The 16,381-nt window shown below is 41.4% G+C and overlaps 1 protein-coding gene across 1 annotated transcript; it reads right to left on the bottom strand.

The window, feature by feature from the left end:
* Positions 1-4,190: 4,190 nt before the first annotated feature.
* On the bottom strand, positions 4,191-5,171 carry mc4r (melanocortin 4 receptor; the record flags this gene model as incomplete). Its single annotated transcript, XM_083995185.1, has 1 exon — positions 4,191-5,171. One exon carries the CDS (start codon positions 5,169-5,171, stop codon positions 4,191-4,193), a length of 981 nt encoding a protein of 326 aa, XP_083851311.1.
* Positions 5,172-16,381: the final 11,210 nt, after the last annotated feature.

Genomic DNA, 16,381 nt, shown 5'->3' with positions numbered 1-16,381 from the left:
CAGTTTTAGTGAACTCAAATAACCCCTGACTCTGGGTGGGTTGCTCCCTCTATGCTTGTGACTGCAGCCTTCCCTCCACATTCACCTTCACCCGTTTGGGATTGGGACCGTGCTGTGCTCTGTCCTTTTGTCAACTCTCCATTGCTACAATAAAATACCCTTTGTTACACCACTCATTTGTCCCTGAGTCCTAAATGAAGCCTAATGACTTAATGGTGTAAATACATGCAGAAGTGAATCCACCATCTTTGATTGTCTTTTCATGACATGCAGGGAGATACAGAGAGGAGCAGAGCTTACCGTACCTGACTCTCTGCCTCCTACTGGAACTACATCACACATGATGATACATACATGTTGTCAGGCTGCATTGTATGCGTGCACAATGAGATGTGAATTAAGATCTCAGTAAACCATTGTGAACATTGTTCTTTCCTATCGACTGAAAGTCACCACAGTGTGTACATGCTGTGTGTGAGCCTGAAAATCTTTCATAACATCAAGCCTCCATTAGAGCAATAATATGTTCAGGCTTTCTTTATTTGTTTTTCATAGCAGCTGCAGAAACTCTACAAAAACATGCAGTTAATTGTCTTTCCCATCATGCCACCTCAGTGCATCCGTGGAGCCCAGTGAAACAGAAATATGTAACCTGTAAGTGTCCAAATGTCAACTTGTTCCACCTTTCACTTAAGGTCTTAGGTGCCTGAAAGGAGTCCGCTGATATCTGAGGTGAATTCTTTGTGACTGTGACCTGCTGAAGACCCCCCACAAATACAGCTTCTAAATGGAGGGAAATACACCTACCTGTGCCAGTGATATTTTTCTTTTCATTGTGCAAAGGTGAAGAAAAGTAAATGGGTGAGAGGCGGATCTGATACGTCTGGGTCTAAATTGAAGCTGTCAGTCTGAGATGAAAACAGCGTTGAATGGGGCATCATTGCATCTTTAGGTTTTGAAATAGATTTTATTTCCTTTCTATTTATTGTGGTCCTATTGTGTCTCCCTGAATGCTTCTTTGTATTATATCATATTTGCAATAATATGCAGGATCCATTTTTAAAACAGTGGCTTATTTCTGCTTCTCCATACTATCATCCTTTTTCAGCTTGAATAGGTTTATTAATGAAGGTGCTTTTAAAAGTGGATTTGAATATTTCAATTACTGTTATTGGTAGTAATCTTTGTGAACTTATTGTTAACTTTTTTGTTTCTTCACTTAATTAAAAACAAACAAACAAAAAAGTCCCCCCTGATGTTGCATCGACTTTAATCAGTGACTCCATTCCAGTACACATTCGTCACGCTGATGCTCTCAAAGCAGCACTGTGAGTGCTGGGCGGAGGGCTATAGAAAGCGAACCACACAAATTATTTTATAGAGTTCCAAATGTTTTGTTTACTTCACTTTTAAATTATTCAGCGTTATCGAAAACCTGGTGTGGGTTTTCATTGGTTTTCACCTCCCCACCTGAGGGAGGAAACTGTGCTACATTTAGCTATTCAGGTTTAGTTTATGCAAAAAAAACTGAACACAAACAAATAAAATCGTGCCTGTATTATGTCTCTCTTTTTTATGTGAGTTCTGTTTGTAACAGCCTTTTTGTGAAGGTCGCAGTGTGCACATTAGAGGAACAATGACACATACAGGTGTGGCTGTGAAGGCTTTATTGAAGTTACTGTGCAGCAGTGATTCACAGAGGATGCAGTGGTCCAGCAAATACTTTGACTTTGGCACACGTGAATCAAACGGAACTCCCAGCAAAGCTTTAAGCAGAAAAATGAATCGGACTCACATCCACGTCAGTCTCTTTTTTTGTGTGTGAAAGTCGTGAGCTTAGAAATCCACTTCAAGTTTCAAAAGGCCTACGAATAAATAAGGCAATATTGAAAATAGCATTTACCTACAAAGAAAGACTGATCACGTCAGTGTGGCGAATACTGATCACAGGTACGGTTGGTCTTTACATCATAGTGCGACATATTTAAGGCAGGGATAAAAAGCATAACACAACAGAATAAATACATGTACGATAAAAACACACTCAGGAAAATCAGCCCTGTTTGCATGAACATGATGAAAAATAGATCTCTGTACAGTCACATTTACATGCTGTGAGTGAGCGTGTCAACAACCCACGTGTGCAAATTTACACTAATGTCTACAAGAACCACAGAGTCACAAGAGCATTGATTGAAAATCAACAAAAAAAAATTGGGGCCGGCTTCCTCATGGAGAACGGGGAGTCTGTTTGAGCAGATCATGATTCACCGGCAGGTTTCTATTGAACTGTGTGAAAAAAAAGACTTGTTTCATTTTTATTTTTTGTCGTCCTGTTTCAACAGGAAATCAAAAGACAGGGTCTACAAAAGCTTCATCCCTGAACAGGTAGGCTGTAAAACTGCCATCACAGAGTGGGAATACAACTGGGAATACACAGAAGAAAAAAATCAGAAGCCATTCTGAAGTATTTTCCCACTTGCTTTTAGGTTCAAATAAACAAAATCTAAGTTCCATCCTTTTTTGCCTGAGAAATAGTCATGCTCTAAATGATCTGATTCAGTTATTTCTTTTTCTGTACATCTTCAGCATACAAACCTTCATTAATTTCAATGTGCAGCTTTTGTGTGATTCCCCCTCTAGACCCATGATTTTACCACCCTGCATCATCAATGACAACACTAAAACAACCTGTTCACTGCATGGGAAACAGCAGAGAGGCAAATCACAGAAATAAAGTGTTTAGCTCTTGTTTCTATTGATCAGATGTAATCGAGTCTGATGTTTGTGCTTTTACATTTTTAGAAATACTTGGAAAATCACCCGTAGCAACTGTTCTATACTTATCAGCCAAGGAAATCAGCTTCTTCCCCCTGTATTAGATTTCTGGACATTGACATTATTAAAATGCCACCTCGATAAAAAGACAAAAATTCCACCTTACTTGAACTTCAGACTCTCTCCTCATCATTGGCTCATAATGCACAAGGGAAATAAATGAGGTATGATGGCTTTCCCACTATTACCTGTATCACATGAGGATGGATGCAGTTACAGATGCAGGAAAAAAGGACTAAGCACTTTATTAGGAACACTACTGATAAAAGACATCAGGGGAGAATAGAGACTGAGAGAAAGGCTAAAATAGAGGGAAAAAAGATCATTGTGAACAACACGTCCGACCTGCAACTGCAGGAATCTGGTATCAGGAGCCTGAATCCATGGGTCCAGTCTGCATCGTGTCAGCAGTGCAGACTGCTGATGCTGGTGGTGATGTAATGGTGTGAGGGATGTTCTCTTGGCTCACCTTTGGCATTGATATCAATCAGTCATGGTTTAAATGCCACAGTCCATCTGAGTACAGTTACTGAGCATGTGATCCCCTCTATAATCAGAGCTTAATGTCCTTTAATGACCACTTCAGGCAGTATGATGGTGTGTGTCGCAAAGTGAAAATCAAATGGCTTCGTGAACCCAACAATGAACCTCAGTGGCCTCTGTAGTTACCAGATCTGAGTCCAGTAGAACAATGTTGAGATATAAGAGGACAGTATATTGATGAGGACGTGACACAATCCCATTAGTGGAGCAGAATCCACGTCACAAAGAAGTGAGGCTGATTGAAAATACAAATGCAGGCCATACCCAGTGTTTGTATAGTGTTCCTAATAAAGTTTCCAAATACTGATCTCTTTTCTGAGCAGGATTGCACTGAAACATGGAGGTAGTGTGTCATATGTTATACATCCAGAATGCCAGACAGAGAGAACATGCACTGTGGCATTTAGATTTTACTTGTGAAAAAAAGGCAGATTTTAAATTGAGAAAGATACATTTAGATTCATAAATCAACCACAGTTTAAGCATGTGTATTGGTTTATATACATGCTGGTCACATTTTAGTTCAAATTGCACTTTAGAGCAGCGTTGAGCAAAATAACAAGATAGCAGAGCAATATACTCTATATTACAGGGTGTTTGTTGCCAACCTACCTCTTCAGCATGCCACAGGCAAGCGCTCGACGCATCAATCTTTCACACCCAACGGTGAAAGCACTGGGAACAACAAAGTCCCATCAGTCCATAGTGATTACAGCACAACACCTCGCAGCCCACTTTGGCCGGCTCTTATTTAAATTGCAGATCTGTTGCCGCCAAGGTCAGAGCTCTGCTGGCATTTAAAAGGCAGCTCACACACACAAGAAGGCATGAGAGCAGCAGAAGATCTCTTTGAAGGTTTTCCGCATCTCTTGGCTGCGGAAAGCATAGATGATGGGGTCAATGATGGAGTTGCACATGATGAGGATGAGGTACATGTTGAAGTGGGACATGAAGCAGGTGCAGTAGGGGTTTCTGGGGCAGCTGATCATGAGGATGAGGTGGAGGAAAAAGGGCGCCCAGCACACCACGAACACGCCCAGGAGGATGGTGAGGGTGATGGCGCCCTTCATGTTGGCCCGCTGCTGGATGGGCGCGTTGCCCGGCAGCGCCGCGATGCGCTTCATGTGCAGGCGCGCCAGCAGGAACATGTGGACGTACAGCGACACCATGAGCACCAGCATGGTGAAGAACACGGTGATGAGGCAGATGAGCACCGTGGTGCTCTCCGAGTAGATGATGAAGAGGATGCCGGACACGGTGCAGCACGTCCAGATGCTGCTGATGACCAGCATCGCTCTCCGCAGGGTGACGATGTTGTGGTACCGCAGGGCGTAGAAGATGGTGATGTAGCGGTCGACGGCGATGGCCAGCAAGCTGCAGATGGACGCCAGCAGAGAGCTGCAGATCATCGAGTCAAACACGTTGTCCATGCTTCTGATCAAAGTGGCGGGGACTCTGAGGTTGCCTCCGTCGATGAGCTCTATGACGATGGTCTCGGAGGCATTAGAGACGCTGACCAGCATGTCAGCAACAGCAAGGCTACAGATGAAGAAGTACATAGGCGAGTGAAGGTTCTTGTTCTTGATTATAGCAGCGACAACCAGGATGTTCTCCAGCAGGCTGACGATGCCCAGAGTGAGGAAAACCTCAGTGGAAATCAGCAGCTGCTGGTAGCATCCCGCAGACGAGTCGTCCTCAGCCGATAGGTCTTTGTTAAGAGGCGAAGCGGCTGAGGTTTGGCTCCGGTTGTGGTAGCCTTGGATCAGTCCATCATGTTCTGTGGTGTTCATGATGTCAACCCGTTTGTGTTACTTTCCCTCTCTTCGTGGGTTAAGTCTTTTTTCTCTCCGTTGTCATCCGTCCATCCAGGGTTTTAGCACATGTGGCTCTCAGTCATCTTTGTTATCTGGAGGACAATCTCTCCCCCTCAAATAGGAATGAATGAAAAAAGAAGGCTTCTTCCAATGTTTATGTTTCAACTTCAGGTTCAACAAGAAAATCAATTTTCTTTAAGCATCTGCTCCCCTCAGCCAAAGACAAACCTGCTGCTCTCCCCTCTTCTCCGGAAGAGTGTGTGTGTGTGCGTGTGGCAAGAAGTTGGAGTAAATGTTCCTTGAAAGGAGTTAAATGGAAGGAGTGAAGCAGAAAAAGAGCCGGCAAAAAAGGATCATGTGTGAGACTAATTAACAGTGAGCGGGAACAGAGAGGCAGAGAGAGCGGAGCGCAGCAGCTCTCTGTGCGAGTGCAGCCACATCATCACTTTGCAAGCTACTGAAATCTTCCTTCTCTCTCTCCCTCTCTCTCTCTCTCTCTCTCTCTCTCTCTCTGTGTCTCGCTTCTATTGTACTGGGCACACAGATAAACACACATATAGACACACACACTCATGCATCCTATCAGCTGGTTGGTCGAGGTGGGAGGAGGAGCAAAGTTTGGCTTGATGCACATGAATGAACCAGTTTTAAAATTAATGGATATAAAATAATGTGTTGCAGTGAATTACACATTGTAAATTTATGTACACCTTTCATATAGCATCAAAAATAAAAATTAAAGACATTTTTAATCAGTAATTTAGATTTTCACAGTGAAATCATCAAACATAATGCATTTCCTGTCTAATAATTGTTTAAATTAATTATTGTCATCAATATCTTATACTCTGTTTTTGGATTTATTCTGATTTATTCTGTTTCTGATTTATTCTGTTTGTGTTTGTGTTTTATACTACTATAGAGTTAATTATGCTGTATTGTTCTTTATTTTCATGGGCAAAGGGTCGCTACAACAAGCCAAAAGAGACACAACTCTTTAATATTATTGCCAATTAATTTTGGCAAATACATTAGCAAACTGTTGCTTTACATGTTCATCACATACACAGGAACATTCACATTTGCATTAATGTTTGTGTCCACCTGATCTGCTCTGATACGGCCGTCCCTGTTGCTGAATATTCAACTTTCTCCATCCGTTATAGTAGTTGTTTGTGTCATCTGTTTGACAGGAAGTGTTTATCAGAGCAGCTGTAGTGTTGTTGTTAATTGGTGAGAAATCTATTACGGGTTGTCATTTTTACAATTTGAGCCTTATTGAAAACTGGAAATATTTAGAGATCTGTGTCTTTGTCCCCCAGGTACATATCCTGTCCTTCCAGTACTAAAATTAGGTTTCATTAAAGTAATTCATCAATCTGTCTCCAATGTATTAAAGATAACTATCATTAATAGTATTGGTGAATATAATTAAGAATTTACACCTCTTAAGAATTATAATTTGTTGTTAAAGACAAATCAATCTTAGTTCAGGGATGGCCGATACAGGTTGAAGCAGTGACCTTAACATGGATGAACAACCCTGGCACCTGGGTTAATATTTTCGGAGGTTCATAACATGATAAAAGTCTCAAAAAAGCAATATTAGCGATGAATCGTTAACATACCAGTTTAACATCCAAATACACCACAGCAACACTTCTAAATTATATATCAAATGGAAATTTACATGGAGACATAATTCACATCTGGAGACCTTTTGATCGTCAGGGAGTATTTTACATGACAAGAAGTAGGAGGAGGACTGTCGACCAGAGATCAGTTCTCCCAAAATTCAGAAATGTATTTACCTATGTACATTGACATTACTTGACAGTGACCTAGGGGAGGTTGGGCCTGGGAATTATCACCCAAGCAAGCTGGAAAGAGGGTAAAGCAAAAGGACCGGAGAGATGGTGCAGAAGGAGATCTGGGCAGTGGAGGAAGGGGCAGGTACTGTAGGCTATGGGCGGTAGCCATGGGTCAGCAGGGCAGCTGGACCTGGTAAAACAGTGTCTGGGGAAGATCACTCAGTTGACATCTGGAATATGGAGGTAAATCTGATAAAGTTCCTCCTTAGCTCGGTTTATGATGTCCTCCCAACACCAACAAACCTCCACAGATGGAGATTGACAGATGATCCCTCCAACCTGGAACAAATTCTGTCATCCTGCCGAGTAGGCCTGACCGAGGGGAGGTTCTGATGGCGCCATGACCAGGTGCTAGCGCAACTAGTGGAGGGTCTGGAGAAGGAGAGGAAGCGGAATAGATCCAATGCCCAAGCCAAAGGCCCCCACTTCATCGGCTTTGTCAGGCCAGGAGAGAAGGCAGCCAAGGAGGACGGAAGCTCAGGGATCCTAGGGACAGTAAAGGACTGGCAAATGAGGGCAGATCTTTGAAGGCAGCTCAAGTTTCCGGTAGAGATCATGCCGTCACGAACCTCCGACCAGACATCGTACTCTGGTCCCAAGTGTCGAGGCAGGTGGAGTTGACGGTACCCTGGAAGGAAAGGATCGAAGAGGCACATGAGCGAAAGCTGGGGAAATATCAGGCCCTCATCCTTGAGAGCCAACAGAGGGGGTGGAGAGCCTGGAACATACCAGTGGAGGTGGGGTGCACGGGCTTCCCAGGCAAGTCACTCTGGAAAGCACTGGGAATGTCGGGGGTCAGAGGAACGACCCAAGGGACTGGTGAGCAACATCTCAAAGCAGGCAGAGTCAGCATCCAGATAGCTGTGGCTAAAGAGAGGTGCAATGCTGGCAGAGAATGAGGAGAGGGGCAGAGCTGCAGCATTGGCCCTAGCGGGATCATCCCTATGTTCCCCGGGTCCTACTATGTTCCCCACTTTGTATGTTCCCCACTTTTCCCCAAAAGGACCCGGGGAACATGCAATTTTTGGTACCCCATGGTACTGGAATGCCAGAGCTCACCGCCTAGCCCCCTGGAGGTGTAGTGGCACTAAGAAGGTGCATCAAGTTTCTTGTACTTGGCTCAACTCTGTTGAAGACACAGGGTCAAAAGGTAGTGACTTTCCTGCCAAGTGCGGTGGCTGTGATAGACCTTATTGTACAGTATGAAGACATATTATAAAAAATACAGCTTAGTTTATGAACATCCAAGGTGGGGATTGAATTGTCTTATATTATGATCGGTTTTGGATGAATAGCAGCAGGAAACTGGCAAGGCACAGGTAGATAAAAACAGTTTGGGGCAGTTTGTGAGAGGGTTGTGTGATCTATCTATTAGGGGTGCAACGGTACAGGTAGCCCACGGTACGATACGCACCTTGGTTTTTGGCCACGGTTCTCTGTACGGTTTCGGTATGTGTTTTGTGCAGAGAACTTTTTTTTTCTCCCAAAATAATGTTTAAAATGTATATTATTTCTAATATTAGGCTACTACTATTTATAGTATTTCCTTGTAGATCTCCCCTCTCTCTCTCTCTCACTCACTCACACACACACACACACACCTGGGGTCCGTTTCAGGAAGCAGGCTGAACAAACTCTGAGTCAAATCCCGAGCTCAGGGTTGATTGAGCCTGAGCTGGAAAACTCTGAGTTTTCGGTTTCAGAACAGCTGATCAGAATTTGTTCAATCAACCCAGAGTATGTTGAGCCTGAGGGAGGCGCGTTCACCGTTCACAAGAAGCCATCATCAGCCTGCCAGGGAGCATGTTTGCTTCACAGCACATGTTGCCGTAGCGACTGACTCAGCATTACGCTGATCCTGCTCTCTGAAACGGAAAACTCTGAGTTTCCCTCATCTCAGGCTCAACATACTCAGAGTTTCCACTAATCTCGCTTTCTGAAACGGACCCCTGAACTGTCTGTGAACAGCCCCTAGCTCGTTACATCCCCCTAGCTCCTCCTCCCTCTGCACACTCCTTTAGTCTTTCATGGTGAACACTCTGAAGCCACTTTCAAACAGAGATCGGGCTATATTGCCGTCATGGAAGACCGTCACTATGCTTGTCTTTCTATCGCGCGCGGGCACGCGGATACGCGGATACGCGACCACACACATGCAGTGTGCATGGACAGAGTTGTGCTGGAATTCTAATAAAAGCTAAATGTGCTAAATCGCGCTAATAAATAATTATTTTTCCCCGCGATCGCAATCAGCGACCGCTCGTGCTGCCACCTGTTTGTTTTGTTTTGTTTTTTCCCCCGGCCAGGCGCACACATACACGGCACAGCTGTCTGTAAAGCAGTAAGAGCTGATGGACGCTGAATCTGAAATACCGCGGACCGTTGCATCCCTACTATCTATCTATCTATCTATCTATCTATCTATCTATCTATCTATCTATCTATCTATCTATCTATCTATCTATCTATCTAATCTGACTTATGTTCAACTTTGAGTAACAATATATCTGCAGATCCTCTGAGCTCTCTAGTTCTGTTGATGATGCTATCTGAGGTCATGAAGAAGCTGCTCTTGTGGTTTGAGATTTGAAAACTCAAGGTCACATTCAATCTTCACTGCTCACCTCAGGGTCCTGTAGGGATGGCAGACTGCAACCACTCACCTCCTTAGCAGAGTGAATGATGCTGCAGTCTGCTGGTGTGCTTGGCATGGCAGCAGAGTAACAGGTGGCGATGAAGGAGATGAGGATGGACTCAATGATGGCAGCGTAGAGGTGCACCATCATTATCCTCTGCAGGACGTTGATGCACTTCTACGTTCATGTGGAGTCGTATTTCTGGGTGCTCTTTAAGTTTGCGTTCAAGAGGGAAAAAAACATCTTCAAAACGTTTCTTTAGCAGCTAAAAGCTCAAGATGTTTACCAGATTGTTACTAACACTACACTACAATTTTAGTGTGGCAGGCATTACACAGTGGGTATAGAGCTTTCTGTCCCAGAACAGCTGCTTGAAACTATGGTGAGACAAAACTAGAAAGTTAAAGACTGTAAAACCAAAGTACTGAGCTGTAAGAACCTGCAGTCATGTAATCTATTGTTAATATAGACAATTATGAGATGGAGGAGATGTGATGGTGATGCAATGATGATAAGTATCATTACAATTCAAAGTTTTTTCTCTATTTAATTCTAATCTTTTCTTTTCTTCAGGTTACATAATGTCTATTATGTCTGTCATATTTCTCCCTGGTTATAGTTAGGATTTGGATTGAGATATTAATAGCCACTATATTGGTACGACCGCTCCTTGTTACTGGTGGGTTGGGTAGGGTATTTGTTTTGTCATGCAATTTCACTAATGTGATCATGTGGATATTCGAAAAAATATACAGTTTATGAGAAAAAAAAGATCAGTATGTCTCTTGACTGTGATGTAGCTCTGTGAAACTGTGCTGCATTCACCAGACTCTGTGAATGAGCTTTCTTTCTTCTTTCACATTCATGTGAGTGAGGCCAAGTATTGTGATGAAAATAAATGCATAGAACCAGGGTGATGAATTTCATTGACTTCAAAAAATACTTTACCCGATTCAATGTCACAGCACAGGCTGGGTTTCCATTGCAGTTATGTGCAAAATAAAGCCATTTATTTATTTAATTTTAAAGGGACAGTTCAACATTATGGCAAATTCTTTGTGTGCGTTTTTGTTCTTTCCTTTTTATGTTTTTCACTTAGCCCAGCACCCAAAGCAAATGATGTGTGTACATTTTTACAATTTTTCAAATGTGCCTATTGCCATAATCCCTATAGTCTTAGTAGTAGGTTCTTAACCTTCTAGTGCAAGCTGATTTTAGATCAGCAGGCCAGAGACGCGAGCTGCTCAGCTAACGCAACAGAGGCGCACGGTACTTTCACAATTCTCTCGTCCCCTCGATCCCTAAAAACACAATCCAACAACTCTGAAACACTGTTGTGGACAAGTTTGCACACGACGATTGCCCTGCTGATTTAAAAAAACAGCTTGCACCGGCAATTAAAAGTAATGAACCTACTCCTAAGAGTATAGGGATTATGGCAATAGGCAAATTTGCCAAAATGTTGAATTTAGAGTGTTGCGATTTGAAAGCAAAACAATGTGTCCTTTTCACATTTGCCAACTTTTTCTTTTGAGGGTTTCTTTCAGAATTAATGTCTCCACCTGTTTTTAAGTTTGAAAATCCAAGGTGCACATTAAGGTCTGCTGAGAGAAAGTCTTTAAAACATGTATCAAACATTGTAAAGTCAGTCAATCACCTTAACATTGTCACCAATGGATTAAACCTTTCCATGAAAGTTTAAGACACAAAATGTTTGGGGATTCTCATCAAAATTTGTACTGTTACTGTAAAAAAACAAAACAATAACAAAAAATACAAAACAGGCACAAGACTGTTCTATAGTTACACCAAAGCATTTTGTAAATTAATGCCTTTGATTTGGCATTTGAAAAAACACATTCATTCTTTCTGCTGAGGGTACAAACTGTTTTTATGAGCTGTCAGAGACAGATGAGTAACTCATCAACACAATGACAAAATGAAACGCAAGGATACAATGAACGTCTCTACCAATACAATGACTAATCCTAAGCTGTGTGCAAGAAAGACAGAACTGTTCAGAAAACCACATTAAAAGTTGAGAGGATGATACATCTGAGTTGAGAGTTACATCAGATCAAAGGAAATGCTCGTACTGACAAGATCAACCAAAATTAATTTATTTATCAGTATTGTTTTGTTTTTTTTGTTTTTTTATTTCAATGCAGCATAACACACATTATATATCACATACCTTGACAGGTGCTACATTATACTTGACTCAGCTGAATGCAAAGTAAACTGATGCAATAATGCGAAACATGTTTTGTTTTTTATCAAAGAGCTACATCATGGGACAAGTACTGCTGGGGATAAATTAAAAGTTGGAACATCTGGTTTTAATTTGGAAAGAAAAAAGAGCACAAGTTCCTACAAATGTTTGCTAATTCATCATTTAACACCTGTTCGGAGGCTTCACGGTGGTACGGTGGTTAAAAATCTTTTCTTTCAGCAAGATGGGTTTGGGTTTGATTCCTGATTTTTGATGGAGTTAAATTGTTCTCTCTGTGTCCGACTGTGTGGGTTGTGATGGTTTTTCAGGGGAGAGTGTGACCAATATCGCTCCAAATACATTCTCAGTTTATCTAACTGACGCCTGCTTGGAAATTTACTCAAGTGTTTTTGAAGATGTGAGCACCGTCCTACCAGAGGGGAGACCTGATATGGAATATCATCAGCAGCAGTCTTTAATAATTTAGTGTTGGCTCTGTAACTATAGTGTTGGTGGTGGATGAAATCAGATTTGAGTTGAAATTGTTATTGCTGCTCGTTAGTCTGCAAAAATTAAGCTGATTCAATAGCCGTTATTTTAAATTTAAATTTTGGCTCTGGTCCGGTTCCGATTGTTTTTTAAAACTCATGGTCATTGTTTTTGAGCTGGTCTGTTACAGTAGGACATGATCCTCTAACTTATTCCACACCCAGCCCCTGATGCAAGGGGTTCTTGGTTCAGCTTTCCCGGCCTGGGGTCAGTTTTTTGTCTATGAAACAGGTTCCAACGTTGGCACTGGCTCAAAACCAGCCCCAAAACTGCCTTTGTGGAAAAAAGGTCTGTAGCTGGGGTTGGCTCCAACCCCCATACTGTTGACCACAGGGATAAGCGATATAGACAGTGATGGATAGATGGAACACCTGTTTGGTAGGCTACTGGTAAAAAGCAGAGCAAGTTGTTTTTCTTTTAATTCTTCTCCTTCTTTTTTTTTTTTTTTCTTTTTTTTTTAAAATCTGTTAGATAATTTTTTTTGTAAGTATTTGCTAAAAGACGTTGAAAGAGGGCAAGGCCAGCTTTTACATTTATTCATAAAAAAAAAAATCACATGTTTACAAAAGAGACATAGTGAAAGCAGCACATTAGCAGAGCACCAACAGCAGCAGCACCTCTCCATCTGTGTGTTTCACAGGATGCGTTCAAGCACAGTATTGACTTGAGTGCAGTTCATCTCTGATTTGACAGCACTCACAGAGCCTAATCAACACACCTAATCAAACACAGGAGACATACCCGAAAAATCCCTTAAAAACAAAACAAAACAAAACAAAACAAAACAAAACAACTAATGCTATGGTAACAACTTAAGTTTCGGAGAAGGTCATCCAGGTTGTTGTCATGGTTACAATAATTTATACTGACTGCCATACTCAACACATTTATTGGTTGTAATGAGCTCCTTCCACCAGTGATCCAGGGGATTTCTCAACCAAGCCATATAGTTAATGATAAATTGACTTGATAATGGCACTAGACAAAATGTTAAGGGGTCACCAAAGTTACAACCTGATGTCATGACAGTCTTTCCAGTTGTTGGTGTCCTAGCTGGAGAAAAGACAATCACTAAAGTTAATAACTTCTCACCATGAGTGCTGTGTCTGCACAAAATTGGATATTCAGAGACATGACTCTGCATCTTTTACTTTCTTTGTTGGGACATTCAGTTCTTGCAGATTTATTATATCACAGGATAGCAGAGTCATTTCCCTCATAAGGATCTGTTCATGGATGATGGCACTGATATCTCCAGTTCTCACAAACCAGTTCAGTTAATCAGCCTGCTTGTAAAGCATCCATCAGGTTTTTGCAATAAAGGGGCTGGAAATGTCTCAACAACACATGTGTGCTGATACACAAACATTTTCTTGGAGATGATGCAGATGGATAACCTGCAGCCACTCTCACATGAATAATGTTCCAATGATTTGTGTGATGCAGAGCAGCACGGTGGGCTAATTATTGTTTATTGGGAATTAGAAGCTAGAGAAGGTAACTAAAAGTAAAAGTGATTATTATATATGCAATGCACAAGGCAGGTGTTAGCATTTATTCCTGGTTGAATATTGTTACTACAATTAAGTGAAGGCAGATGAGGTAAGATAAGCAGTCATAAGTATGAAAATTACTTGATTAATGTAATTACCTCATTAATTATGGAGCCATTATTTCCAGAAAGGCTAAATTCCTATAGTGACTAAAAAGCCTTTATGGTAAATAAGCTACTCACTCCCAATTTGATTATGAATTGGTGTCTGGCTCGGTTGCAAAAGACAAGAGTGGAACATGCCGCAGGAGGTATTTAAAATGTTTCATGAGTTTTTAGAAATTTAATTTAAATATGTCTGTGTGTCTCTTTAATCTTTTAGGATTGAATCAGTTGAATTGCAACAGCTGCTTTTTTAACAGCTGGCAACTGTCTCAAAGAGCTGAACTTTTTTTCTATGCTAGTTCAGCTTCAAAATCTACACTCTGTCCTGTGTTGTGAGTAGATTGGATAATTATAATTGTTATCCTCGCTGCTAAAAATTGTCATAAATTGCTACTAATTTACAATACAGCTGAGAAAAACATCAGCGCAGGTCATGTTTGTCCAGTCCCTGTGTGTGCGTCTGGTCTTCATCACTTATTCAGCTGCAGGAGCCTCACTGACGTCCTGCGCTCCAGCCATTGGCCATGACATTCTGCACTTTTTTAGGTGTTTTGATGGGTGGTTGGTGCAAAGCTTTTCTATTGTTTGATATAATTTTCAACCATCTGCCTTGCTGCTCCCTCCACCATTCAAATATCCAGGTGCACTGAAATAATTTCTCCAATGTGACAACCAGTCAACCTGTTTATCTCTCACCCCTGCATTCAAGAAGAAACTCTGAAAATGCGTCATAACTGCCATGTTGAGTGATGTTTAGTTTGGAAACTGGTTAAAATTTCCTGATTGTACCATAGTTTCCTTGTGCATGTGTTTAGTATCTTCTCCTCCTTCGTATTCCTCATGTGGTTAGCTCCCTCCATTTGGAGTTTTGAATTGCCAGCATTTCAAAGTTTTCTTTGCCAGCTTTTCTGCACATTTGAAGTTTGTCTTTAGCTTGTTTCTCTTTCCTTACTTTTTTAAGCATAATTTTTTTGGCTTTTTCACTCCCTTTTAGATAGAACAGGGAGGGGGAATGGCATGCAGGAAAGGGTCGCCTGATGCGGGATTCAAACCGGGGCTGCCGGAGGACTGTAGCCTCTATAAATGGGGTGCTTCCTGTGCCACTCGACACCCCACTGTTTCTCTTTTCTTAAAGCCCATTAACTCACTGTCCAGCTTTTGTCTGTCTCTGCATTTGGGTTTCTGAAATTCTTACAGTGTGAGAATGGGACTGAAAGCTACTTTTCAGATAGAATAAGATGCAACACATCACCTTTCAAAGTGCAAGCAACCTTAACACTTTTGAACACCCCTGAAAACACATTTGAAAGTGTGAATCTGTATGAGACCCATTACTGTACCCGGTGCATTAAAAGCATATTGAATAAACACGATAACTGAGCATAAAGATGTAGACAGCCATTAGTCAATAATGACAGCTCTCTCGTAACAGTACAACTGTCAATCATCCATTCAAAGTTAAAGCAAACTATTACGTACGTTTTGCTATAGCTACATAACCAGTGTTCACACAATCCAACCTGTCTTGAACAAGTAGTGCTGCTCTGAAGTTATAATAAGAACCTCTTGAGCTGTAAATACAAGCACAGCTGAATTGTTTGGGAAGTGCCCATCTCCACCACCCACCCCAGCAAGAATCAGAGAAAATGTACAAATATCACCTTTAATGTTCTAAGTAATGTTGAGTAGGAGTAACTCCTCCTCCTGGTTACATTTACAGATCTAGAAAAATAGATCAGACCAAAATTATGGATTTATTTATATCATAAAAAATTGTAATAGCACTTTGAAGAAAGAACATTTCTTCTCCTACTGCACATAGCCTGCCTGAAAAATCTAATAAACTAATAAATCAGATGCTGTGGTGAACTGAACCAGTAGTCAAGGCCATTTCTGCTCTTAATGAAATACCTTTTAAAAGCTGTAACCATGGTAAACGTGTGGAGAATAAGTGGGCAAAACAAAGGGTGTCTCTCCTCCTATCTGACACAGAGGGATGTCATTTCACATTATCTTTGATAAACAGCAGGAATTGTGTATTATAAAGTCTTGCCTGCAACACGGAGGGACAGCGACAGTGGCAGCAGTTAGTATATTATCAGTACTGCATGAAGACCTTTTTTAAAAACAAGTGTGTGTTAGTTCTACAAACAAAATAACACAATGTTTTAATACTAGGAGATAAGTTGATGATATAGTGGTCTTGTCAATTTATAGTTATAACATCTTTATATATGCTCATAAGTGAATGTGCATGCCTT

The sequence above is a fragment of the Trachurus trachurus genome (assembly GCF_905171665.1).
Source record: "Trachurus trachurus genome assembly, chromosome: 20".
In the NCBI taxonomy this organism is placed as follows: domain Eukaryota; kingdom Metazoa; phylum Chordata; class Actinopteri; order Carangiformes; family Carangidae; genus Trachurus; species Trachurus trachurus.
Note: the sequence above shows the minus strand (reverse complement) of the source record. Positions and strands in the feature narration are given on the sequence as shown.